Raw genomic sequence first — 12,661 nt, 5'->3', positions numbered from 1 at the left:
GGCTGTACCAACAACAGATTTTCAGTGCAGAGGAAACAGCCCTCTATTGGCAGAAGGTGCCAGGTAGGACTTTCAGAGCTGGAGAGCAGATGTCAAGGCCTGGCTTTAAAGCTTCAGAGGACAGGCTGAGTCTCCTGTTTTGGGTTAATGCAGCTCGTGCCTTGAATTTGGAACCAGTGCTCATTTACCTTTCTGAAAGTCCTAGGGCCCTTAAGAATTGTGCTGAGTCTGCTCTGCGTGTGCTCTGTACATGAAACAGCAAAGCCTGGACAGCAGCACATCTATTTACAACATGGTTTACTCAGTGTTTTAAGCCCACTGTTGAAACTTACTGCCCAGAAAAAAAGATTCCTTTCAAAATAGTACTGCTCATTGATAATGAGCTTGGTCATCCAAGAGCTCTGATGGAGATTAATATTGTTTTCATAACCACTAGCACAACGTCCATGTTGAGCTTTGTGGGTCCTCTCATATGTGGATTGTTTTCAGGAGTAAGTGTTAAGATACTGCCTGACTCGTGGGTGGCTGGATCCGGAGATGCTGAAGGCCGGCTGTGAGTTACGTGCGGTTTTGAACTATGTGGACCGTTGGCATCTTGAAACCCCTCGGTGTTCAAGGTCAGCTGTAAATTGAAAACCTTATGGAAAGAGCTGACCATTCTAGATGCCGTTAAGAACATTTGTGGTTCATGAAAAGAAGTCAAAATAGCAACATGAATAGGAGCTTGGAAGAAGCTGATTCCAGTTCTCATGGATGACTTTGAGGGGTTCAAGATGTCAGTGGAGGAAGTAACTGCCGATGTGGTGGAAATAGCAAGAGAACTAGAATTAAAGGGGAGCCTGAAGATGTGTCTGAATTGCTGCAATTTCGTGACGGTTGGGTGAACGAATGAGGAGTTGCTTGTACAGAAGAGCAGGGGAGATGGTTTCCGGAGATGGTCTCCTGAGATGGCGTCTGCTCCTGGTGCAGGTGCTGGAACGACAGCAGAGACTTGGAACGTTACATAAACCTTGCTGATGAAGCAGCAGCAGAGAGTATTGACTACGAACCTGAAAGCAGTTCTGCTGTGGGTAATGCTCTCAGATAGCATTGCATGCTACAAAGAAATTATTGCTGAAAGGAAGAGTCAGTCAGAGTGGCAGATGTCATCGTTGTCTTTTTTTTTTTTTTAAATTGCCACAGCCACCCTAACCTTCAGCAACCCCCACCCTGGTCAGGCAGCAGCCATCAACATCAAGGCAAGACCCCTCCAGCAGCAACAAACCAGTGACTTGCTGAAGGCTCAGATGATGGTTAGCGTGTTTTAGCAGTGAAGTATTTTCAAATAAAGTTATGTGCATTGGTTTTTAGACAATGCAGTTGCACACTTAATGGACTGCAGTGTAGTGTAAACATAACTTATATGCACCGGGAAACCGAAAAATTCATGGGACTCGTGATATTTGATATATTGCAGTGGTCTGGAACTGAACCTGCAGTATCTCTGAGGCATGCCTGTATTAGATGCCTTTAAAATACAATCTTTTTATGCTTTACTAAGTGTGATACAAAGCAAATTAGAGCAGATTCTTTTTACACTGGCATTAGCAAAACAACAGCAATAAAATGCTCTTGCTAATTTTTACCTGCTTTGCTTGAATATAGATGTTTTATGTAGAACCTCTTTCCCATAAGTAAAAGCAGTCCACAATAACATTTTTGGACCTATGTCTTACCGAGAGAAAGCTGTCAAATAATAAATTGTCATTATGTAGAAATCAGAGTGATTTCTCAGGTGGGATATGAATTTCATCTAGCTGCAAAGTAGAAAGAGTCTGCAGAGGTTGTGTTCTGATCAGGCGGTAGGCATCTTGAACACTATCACAGAATCATTTTAGAAGAAGCTGTGTGGTGAGAGTCATATCTGTTTCTAGACAACTATTTATTGAACTCTCCATGACTATTCAATCAGCATAACACAGTCAGGTTACTTAGGTTGTGGGTTTTGGAAAGTTATATTCCCAGTAGTATATACCAAGTCTGTACAGAGAGCTAAGGAGAGTGAATGCTGAGATCAGGGAGCCGTTCATTGACTTTTCTAGTATAGCCAAGGATGGTGGTATCAAATTATGGTGTGGTGAGATGGGGAGAGAGGGGTCCACGTGACGCAGAGGGTGTCTCTCCACATCCGAGGCAGGTGAGAGAAGTAGGAACAGTCTCTTCAAGCAGTAGAGGGAAGACAGCTGAGCCTCATATTGGAAAACTTTTAATGAAGTCGGATACAAAAAGGCACTTTAGAATGAATCCACGCTTCTGACTTGACAGTCTTAACAAATGTCTATTTAAGCTTTCTAATAAGATATCTGAAGTTAGTTACCCTCTGGCAATAAAGATGATAATTTGCGATAAAGGAAAAAAATTGAGTGAGAGGTAGATGTTGGCGGGAAGGCTTGGGAACAGACCTGTGGTTTTCCCTACCTGATTATTTTCTCTTTGCCTTTTTAAATCCCATTTGTCAGCAGGTCAAGTTTAGAATATAAAGAGTGCATGTAGTGGTAAAGCTGTCCATCTCGGGTGAATTGAAAAAGTACAGAGGTACAAAGTGCTGTCATTCCCTCTTGGGGTTGTTTTCTAGTGAGTCTCAAAGGTATGTTGCTACTGTGAGAAGTCCAGAGGGAGTTCCAGACACACTTTAGCATCTTTCTAATTACAAAGTCATGGTTTCTAACTCACGGTCCATACGTCTGGGTTTGTAAATCTTGTCCTGTGTGGGCAGTGCTCCAGTAGAATAACTTTCTTGTTTGTCATCTAATTTTATCTAATTTTCCAATGAAGTGATTAAGCCTAGAAGCCTGTGAAATGCAGCATAGAATACAGGTATCCTAGATGTACACATAATTACTAAACTGGATCTGAACTTGAAAGCAAATTGACTTGATATAAGCAAAATACTTAGAGGTATGAAACATTTTCTGCACCTTTTATAGTATAAGCGAAGGCGAATGCTGAGCATCTCTGAGGAAGGTCCCCCTCCCCTCCCCATCCCGTTTTCTCTCTGTTTCTAAGCTAGTCACGCCAAGTAACAATCCCTTGTTATTTCATTAGTTTTGTTTTTCAAGAAGCAGGCCCAAAATACCACATGTGAAGCATTGATTTCTGTCTTTCTTGGCTTCATTCTCATCACCAATGCCTGTTAATTCTGTTTCTTTCCGTCTCTCTCTTCCTTACCAGAACATGCACCACAGAACTGCTTAGAAGGTAGGTGCCCTAAGAAGGATTTCAAGGATTCGGTGATCCAACAGCGTAATCCTGGGTTGCTGGAATGAGTCGTGACTGGGTTTCAGGTCTGAGACTGGGGGTGTGTTTGCTTTCTCATTCAGCTGTGAGAGCGCCTGGGAATGCAAACTGCTTGCGGTTGTGTACCCCTGTCTGCCCAGCTCAGCTCCTCGTGCGTGGCAGACACTTAGGACCAGTCGTGGTGGATGGTGAGTGAGGACTCAGCTCCCTGTCCTGCTTGAAAAAGGGAGTTAAAGTTATGCTACGAGAGTTCAGCATACTCAGCCAGGAGGGGAAAGTGTGGTCTGAACAGTAGAGTATTTTCATCCAGAAAAGGGTTAGATCTGAGCACATTATCCTGTGTCTCCAGCTCAATAAGAATTACCTGCACAGGTCATGTGTGTGAGGACTGAATGGGTTAATTTAACGTCTGACACGCTCAGCCAGTGCCTGGGACGTAGTGACACAGTGAGCACTAGCTACTGTTGTTATCCTTATCTTACTAAAAGAGAGAAAACGAGTAAGAAAGATGGTCACCTCATAAGAATGCTTCTCAGCTCTCCCTGGTCCTTATGTCCCAGGGTTTTGTTTGCTTTGCCAGAAGAAGGCAGTAGGTACACTTAGGTACACTGCGATCAGGATGTCTGTTTTGAAATACAAGATGGATCATATCAAAGGCCTTCTTAACACCAGGCAAAGGCATGCCATTGCTTTCAAAATGAAATTTGAAGTCTTTAGCATGAACGGTAAAGGTCATGATTTGATCTCTTAGTTTAATCTCATCCCGTTTCATAAACCTTTCCTTAGTCACAGTCTCTTGCCACAATTTGGGCAACTGTGTGTCCCAGCTATGTGCTCCTGTAATATATATATATAATATATATATATATATATTTAATTTTTATCGGCTGCATTGGGTCTTTGTTGCTGCACATGGGCTTTCTCTAGTTGTGGCGTGCAGGGGCTACTCTTGGTTGTGGTGCACGGGCTTCTCATTGTGGTGGCTTCTGTTGTTGTGGAGCATGGGCTCTAGGCGCTTGGGCTTCAGTAGTTGCAGCACATGGATTCAGTAGTTGTGGCTCACAGGTTCTAGAGCTCAGGCTCAGTAGTTGTGGCGTACGAACTTAGTTGTTCCATGGTATGTGGGATCTTCCTGGACCCCAGGATCGAACCCACATCCCCTGCATTGGGAGGCAGATTCTTAACCACTGTGCCACCAGGGAAGTACCTCCTATAATATATATTTTTTTAAAGCTCTTTATTGGAATATAATTGGTTTACACTGTTGTGCCAGTTTTTGCTGTGCACCAAAGTGAATCAGCTATATTTATACATATATCTCCATATCTCTTCCCTCCCGTGACTCCTTCCCACCCTCCCTATCCCAGCCCTCTAAGTCATCACCCATCATCGAGTTCATCTCCCTGTGCCATGCAGCAACTTCCCACTAGCTCTCTCTTTTACAGCTGGTAGTGTATATACGTCAGTGCTACTCCCTTACTTTGTCCCAGCTTCCCCTTCCTATAATATTTTGCGATTAGGTCTGCTTCCTTGTTCCTCTCCACACGTAGACTTTGTTTTCTTCTGCCATTGTATAGCATGTAGATCAGCAAACTTTCTCTAGTTTCGTAAATGCTTTAGGCTTTTTGGGCTATACTCTCACCGTTGCAACCAGTAAGTTCTGCCAGCATAGCGCAAAAGCAGCCGTAGACCACGTGCAAATGAATGAATGTGCCTGTGTGCCAATAAAACTTTATTTATGGACACTAAAATTGGAATTTCATATAATTTTCATGAAATGTTATTCTTTTGATTTTTTTCCTCCATTTAAAAATGTTAGAATTGTTCTTAGTTTGCAGGGCGTACAGAATCAGGCAGTAGGAAAAATTCGGCCTGTGTGATATTCGCTGCTCCCCAGTCTAGCAAAATGCCTGGCATGGAGACGGTGCTCCGCGGGTACACACAAGGAACCGACATTCTCTGAAAGCACCACGCCTATTTCTACCTATAGGTCGTGCGTCTTACATCTTTCTCTACTGAGAATGTCCTTTCCTGTTTTTGTTTGTTTTAATTTTCTGCTTAGTGAGCTGTTACTTGTTCGTCAAGATAGAGGATCAGATCTTCAAATAGAATTCAGCTCTTCTCTAGGTAGAAGAGAAGAGATGGGGACTTTGGTGAGGGCATGTCCCTCTGTGTTTCTGTGACGCTTTATATCATTAGTGTGGCACCTTTTATACTGTATTTAATGACCTTTGTGTGTGTGCTCTTTTCCATCTTGTTCTAAAGTTATGCTGTATGCCTCGTGCCAGTATAGAACGTGGCATTGGTAGTCACTTAGTAACAGTGAAACATTTTTATATAAATTCCCGATATACTACTGAGACTCTTTGGCATCAGTTTAATCTACAGTGATGAGACTGCCTTTCACAGTTGGTAGTGAGGTGACCTCTGTCTAACGCTGAAATGAATACAACTGAAATTGAATTAAAATGTTAAGTATTATTAAAAAATTGAAAATTCTTAAATTGGAAACTCAGGAAGTAAAAACATTTTGTGTGGTATAGAACATCAGTTTTCTAACTTAATTTCAGACTTAGTTGAATTAAAATCTGTAGATGTGTTTTAAAAATACTGTCTTTAAGCCTTTGCTTGGTTTTGTGTGGACAATGGCAGTACTATTTAACCGTATACATGTGTTGCTAATCTTTCCTGGAAAGATGAAGGGCTCTGGTAGTACTAGAGATCCCGTGGTGAAGTGTAAAGGATTTTGATGAATGATTATGTTATTTCAGCAAGTCAGCTGCCGTCTAAAGTTTAGTTTGATGGGGTGTACCTGGAAGAGATAGGAGGTATTTTATAACATATATATTACTTAGATTGTCAGATATTCTGTTATTATAAATTCAGGCACTTCATACATGCTCGATACTTATTTACCGTGGGAATATCCAGTGCCTTTTATCCTATATCTCCCTGTTTCCCTGGGGAAATTTCCTGCATTCTCCCAAACTATAAGATTTCCAATTGAGATCAGTGTTCTGGGTAGATTTCACCATAAATATCTTGGAAATCTCACTAGGAATTGAAAGCACATGGCTACGTGAGATGAATAAGAAGCTTTTCCATTGTTGATCACTTATTTTTATTCATCCTAATTATAGAAGACGGTAGCGAGTGTGATAGTTTAGGTTGTCATTGTAAAAGAAGGTCTGAATGCAAGCTGCTTATCTTCTTTTATTGAGAGAATTGCATGCCAGTGACTGGAAGTCAGCATGTGTTCAGTTGGTACAGGTGTTTATAAAATATATGCCATATTAATATGAAAAAAAGAGCAGCTGTGCTTGGGTGAAGTTGCCTGGTATTTAACTTGTAGAAAGTCATATTTCGTAGAGAAAAAAACGTCAGATTGCATTTGTGGGACAAGACAGTGATGGAAAATGTAACAGGATGTACAGAATAGGGACATTTCACACCAGCCGCACCCTTGGGCCATCGGTCAATTGCCTTAATTTTAAGATCGGATGTATTTTCTTTTAAATTCACTGTGTTAAATGCCTTAATGATAGAAATTGTGTCATATATCTTTGTGTACATTGCGCTATCTGGTACAGTGTCTTGTATATAACAAGAATATATACATTTGCTGAATTAAATTGTATTTATAAACAGTTCAGTGTGTATAAAAAGTAGTGCTCTCTAAAACACTCCCCTAGAATAACTTTTCCAAATATGTGCTATTTCTATAAACATATAAAAATTAAATCATGGTATGAGCATTCATTCATTGAGAGCATAGAGCATCCTAGTTTTTTTTTTTTTTTTTTTAACACATTAACTCATTTAACTTGCAAAGCAATGGTGTGAGGTTGGTATTAATCCCTCTCCCCTCCAAAGAAACTGAGGCTCAGGGAAATTAAATAACATGAGTTTATGTGTAAAATAATAGTAATATTTACTTTATAGGGTTTGTGAGGATTAACTTCCTGGTGGTGCATGCCAAGCCCTTGGTAATTTAGCTGTTATTATTAAGGACATGCAGCTAAAAAGTTGAGTTGTGATTACATCACTGTCAGTCTCACTCCAGAGCCCATGCTCTTTCCATCCTTTTGTTCCAATTCCCTGCCTCAAATATAGAGTAAAAATCATCATCCTTCCTGTTATGAGCTCCTAAAAGGCAAAGGATGAGACTTGTTTTTTTGCATTATCTGCTAGTATCCTGTACACAGGGTAATAAATGTTGTTGACAGCGTGACCAGCTTGGCAGTGATGGTGTTTCTGGTTTTGTTTTCCATATGAATGATTGGTAGGGTGCTCAGTTCTGGGAGGGACCCAGAGGAATATCGTTACAGGATGCCTCGCATGTTATATTTAAAAAAGGTTTTTTCCCCCAGTAATACGTCACCTGCATCTTGATTCTAAATTTCGTCTCCCTTGTTGCTGTGTAAAGAAAAGAAAGAACAGCCACAGTGTTCAGGCGTTGTTAACATTTTCCAGTGAGCTTTGTCAGTAGATCTCAGTTTCATCCTGAAGTCTTTTCTGGTGATCATGTCCTGGGATTTTTCAGAGTTAGGCTTTTTCACTAGAGAGGTAAAAGATTTCTTTGTGTTTTGAAGGTGAGAGAATTAACGAAACAAAATAAAACACTGAGTCTCATAGCCCTGGAGAGCTTTCCTCAAAGGGAATTTGAGTAAAAAATGAGCTGTCAAGTGTCCTTGAGATTCCTTGCCAGTCCCATAATGATGCATCATTTGTCAAATGCCGTTGTCTGTCTTTATTTGAAGATCCTGCTGCTGGTGGTATTTCTCCATCCTTGTGCACGTGGAATTCAGTAACAAGCTCAGGACCAGCCCTTCCGTGCATGGAGGTCCTGAATGACTATCGTGCAGTCAGGTATAACTGCCTTGTATGACTGTTTCTTTTCTGTAGGTTTTTGTCTGTGTGTGTGTTGTGTGTGTTGTGTCTGTGTGTGTTGTGTCTGTGTCTGTGGTGTGTGTGTTGTGGTAGAATATACATAACATAAAAGTTATCATCTCCGCTGTTTTTTAAGCATGCAGCTCAGTGACACTAAGCACATTCAGCTTGTCCTGCAGGCACAGCCACCATCCATCTCCACGCCCTTTCATCCTCCCAAACTGAAATCCTGTGCCCATGGGACACTCCCCCCTCTCCTCTCTCCTCAGCCCATGGTGCCCACCATCCTGCTTTCTGACTGGGTGAATTTGACTGCTTGTTTTAGTTTTACAACTCCATCATTTATTGGTTTTACCTGAGGCCTGCGTGCTTCTTTTTTCCTTATTGTGATTATCCGGTTATTGGGATTGATGTTCTGCTGCTCGATCTGTGCAGGGATATGAACTTACTGCAGTAAATATCCTGCTTTGCTTCTTTATAGAGTAACCTCCTTAACTTTGTTATCGCATCCTGAGGGCAAGACCTGCACCTGTTCTGTCCACACGCCGTTCCCAGTGTCTGACATGCTGTCATACGTCATGGAGAAACAGCAAACGTGTGCACAGAATAAACAGATTCTGCTGATCCTCACCATTGGAAAAGTTTACTTAAAAAAAATCATTTAAAAATCTTTTACTGGAATTTTCTACCATGCGGGAGACCAGCTAAGTCAGGCCCTCTTATACGCGTTCTGTGACTACCTCTCTAAATTTTTAAAAATTTAAAAAATTTAGTTTGGGCTTGTGCCCCCCAAATCATTTATTTACTCTTTGATTTATTCATCCAGCAGCTAGTCTCTGAGTGCTGCTGTATTGTAGGTGCTGCCTGTGCGGTGGTGCACAGAATGGCCCTGACCGTTGAACCCGTGGAGAGTCCTGGTGGGGAGCACAGGCTGTAAAAAGTGTATACACAACTGACACATTAGTTGTAAATTATTTGAAGGAAAAGGATGGGATGCTACCAGAAAGATCGTTGATGGGCAGACAACTTTAAATTAAAGAAAGTGGAGAAATGGTAACTGTTTTCACATTTGTGATGAGCTGTGCTGTCATGTAGGACAGCAAGAGGGCTTGTTTGAAAGACTTGAAGAGGTAGTAGGATAAACCTGTGTAGAACACAGGTTTTGGCTAATTATGGAAGAATTTGCTAATAGAGCTCTTCAATGATAAAATGCCTGGCCTTTTCCAGGTAGTTCATCCTATTACTGGAGCTAGTTAAGCATGGCTTTTTGGAGATACTGTATTCAAATGCTGGCAGGTTGGTTTCCAAACCTGGTTGGTTGTCAGAATCATCAATTTATGTGGAAAGGTCAGCCCGTTGCTTGGTATTTAATAGTTCTGTTTAATAAGTGCTACTTGAATTTGACTTTGAGTTGCTTTTTCGTATATATAGTGATGGCAGCCAAGATGAGAAGTACCTGAAAACTGAGAATGGCTTTAAGTTATTTCCAGCTTGCAAACACAGAACTAATTACTCGGCAGTATCGCTTAATATACTGTCTGATTAGGTCTTCATATTGGTATCTTGTGCCAAATTTGACTCGCTAATATTCTAAATGTACACAGTAACCTTGAGGATGTAGCTTTCTAATTACTTGCCTCTTGGTGCCTAATATAGAATCAAGATTTGTGATGCCAGTAGGGTCTTTCTGTTATAGAACCCAGTGGAATAACGTGTATTTTAAAAAGTTTGGTTAATTTGCTTCACAGTAGCTCACAAAGGTACAGGCAACAATCAGCTATCAAGTATTTCAGGAGCATGTCCCGTGTTCTAGGCACTATTCACGAAAAGTGGATCTAAGGTTGGTGATTTCCACTCTGCATATATTGAGGAGACCAGTTGGGCAGGCTTTGCAGGATGGAACTTGTTGCTGTTGTATCAGTTATATTAAACGTGTAATGGTGTTTGGCTCTTGATTATACTATATTTGAAGTAACCGTACGTCATGGCTTAACTTACAACTAATGTATCATGGGCACATACTGAGTCTCCCGTAGTGCCTGACTGGAAATGGTCAAGATTTAAAGACATAAGTAGTTGAGTGAATAAGATAGGTTATTCAGTGGAATGACCTGGCGTCAACACATGCTACTGAAAAGCAGTTTCATATGATTGCAGCTCCTTAAGTGATCCTGTACATCTTGCAGTGCAGTGTGTTACTCACATTGCGGTACTGGGCTGGTAGGAGTCCGTCCAGCAGAGCTGCCGTGCTGTGTGAGGACGATGTGTGTGGTGGTAAATGTCTAGGTGTGTTGGAATTTTAGACTCTTCGTGGATTTAAGTCTCACATGGTACCCAGTAGCAGCAGGAAGTCTTCTTTCTTCCCTTTCTCGTGTTGTGTTTATTAATAAACACTTTTAACACGTACTTTTAAAAGTGTTAACCAGGAAAATTGTGTTCTATTTAGTCCTATATTAGTTCAAGCGTGTTAATATGCTGCGATTAGAGATTTGTGGGTGGGTGGTGGCAGGCATTGATTTCTACAGTGCCGCCTTTACCGTAAATACCACGAATTTATAAGCTGCAGAGCTTGAATTTATCTCACTGATTTCCATGTAGTAAAATTCTACCTTGTTTACAGTCTGATAACCTAATCCTTCTCGCATAGCCTGTCCCACTGAATTTACTGATCCTTTGTCCATAAACTGCAAATGCTCGATAATAGGCTAAATTCCCATGACAGCATCTGCAGACAATCTAAATGTTCCCCTTGTGAACCTGTGTGATTTTAAATATGGGACTATGAATGCCTCTTGGGCAAGGAATTAATTTCCAGCATTTTAATAAGAAGGGTGTGTAAGTGTGCGTTGAGGCCCTAAACTCTTTGTTAACTGGGCGAATTTCAGGGCAGTGTCTGTCTGCAGCATGAGTGCACTTACATTATTTTCTGCAAACTACGTTTTCCTCCAGTATTTAGATTTAAGTAATTTTTTTCTAACCTTGCAATAATTGGGAAGAGGATTTTATTTTTTCTCTTCTATGAGTGCATTTTATTGTGGAGTACTTAGCGGTATTATAGTATCAAAAACATGCTGATTCTCTATTGTTATTGGCAAGATTAAATTTCAAGTACTATATTTCTGATTGGATTAGTTTCCATTAAATTTCCAAATATTTGTTTCTGTAGTGTAATTTTAGGAAGAAGACAAAGTTTGAGATGAAATAATTTGGACACAATGTCACTCTTGGAGAGATTTCTCTGCTTTTGTGCTTAGAAAAAATTCAATAAGAGTGTAAACAATGGAATTTTGAAGGTACTAAGAAAAATGGGAAATATTTTCTTTATGACCATTGGCACCTTTGTGCCTTCACAAAACATCTACAGAAGCTAAAACAACAATAACACCACCACCACCATCACGATTGTAAACCAGCTGTTTGTTTAGTTGGAAATGCTGAGAGATGAGGAAGATGGTTTGTGTGCCTTTCATTAGTTTCAATGTGGTACATTAACCTAAAGGAAAATAAAAGTAATAAAAATACGTTTCATTACAGACAAAATATTTTGTTTTTTTAATATTTACCTTAGGAGAAGTATAGACTCATCAACTTTTAATAATGTGACAATCAGATAATTAACATTTATTGATAATTCTCCAGGCGCTAGGTGTATATCAGGTGGTCTAGATTCTTACTGTTACTGCTAAATCACTTTTATTCATGTCTACTGGAAATGACTAAAAAACTAGGCCTTAGAAATTCTGGATTTCTACAGATTCTATCTGTAATGTGTGTTCATTATAAAATGACTTAAGAACACTTGAAAACTTATACATAAGCATATGATTTATTTAGCATTCATGTGCTGAGAGCTCAACCCAGCATTTTACAAATGTGGTAGTTGGTACTGGCTCTATTTTACAGTTGAGGCAAACTGAGGTTTCTAGAAGAGCTTTGTGGAGGTGCTGAGATGCTAACTCTGGTCTACTTAATACAAACCCTGGAGCTCATTGGCTACCTTATACTACAGTTCCAAATTAATGTTTTGTATAGATGTTTTGAATGCTGGAAAAGCATAGTAGGAAGAGATAAAAATTAGTGGAGAGCGGGGTGTTTCTTAACCATTTCTGAGTATGATAACGAGAGTCCCTCAAAGGCCACTTTCCTTCACGCTTTTGCGGTGCTGCAAAAGCTGTTTGGGGGGACTTGTCAAAGTATGTTGATTTATTTTAACACGCAGTACATCGCACTAAGGCATTCCCATCAGTGTTTGAAGAGGGAAACAGAAGGAAGGCGAATTTATTCTATATGATAAGATAAATTGTTATAAGAGGAAAAAGCATAAACTAGATGCTAGCAGAAGAGAGTTCAGATCTAAGATCTCTCTTTTTTTTTTCACCTTATACATGTCATAAAGTTTTCAGAATATTGGTTTCCTCATGTGCAAAACAAGGAATGTAATTCTCTTATTACTTTCTGGGGTGATAAATGGATGGAATGGCATAATGTATTGCTT

At 40.2% G+C, this 12,661-nt stretch overlaps 1 protein-coding gene across 1 annotated transcript in view; it reads left to right on the top strand.

Moving 5' to 3' along the window:
* Positions 1 to 12,661, top strand: part of TAFA2 (TAFA chemokine like family member 2) — a 437,366-nt gene that overhangs the window by 149,661 nt on the left and 275,044 nt on the right. The window contains exon 2 of the mRNA XM_057704113.1: positions 8,037 to 8,145. Coding sequence (XP_057560096.1) covers positions 8,114 to 8,145 — 32 coding nt within the window. The 5' untranslated portion in view covers positions 8,037 to 8,113. The remainder of the gene's footprint in view (positions 1 to 8,036; positions 8,146 to 12,661) is intronic.

Source organism: Hippopotamus amphibius, chromosome 12 (genome assembly GCF_030028045.1).
Source record: "Hippopotamus amphibius kiboko isolate mHipAmp2 chromosome 12, mHipAmp2.hap2, whole genome shotgun sequence".
NCBI classification, from domain to species: Eukaryota; Metazoa; Chordata; class Mammalia; order Artiodactyla; family Hippopotamidae; genus Hippopotamus; species Hippopotamus amphibius.
This window is presented reverse-complemented; position numbering and strand designations above follow the sequence as displayed.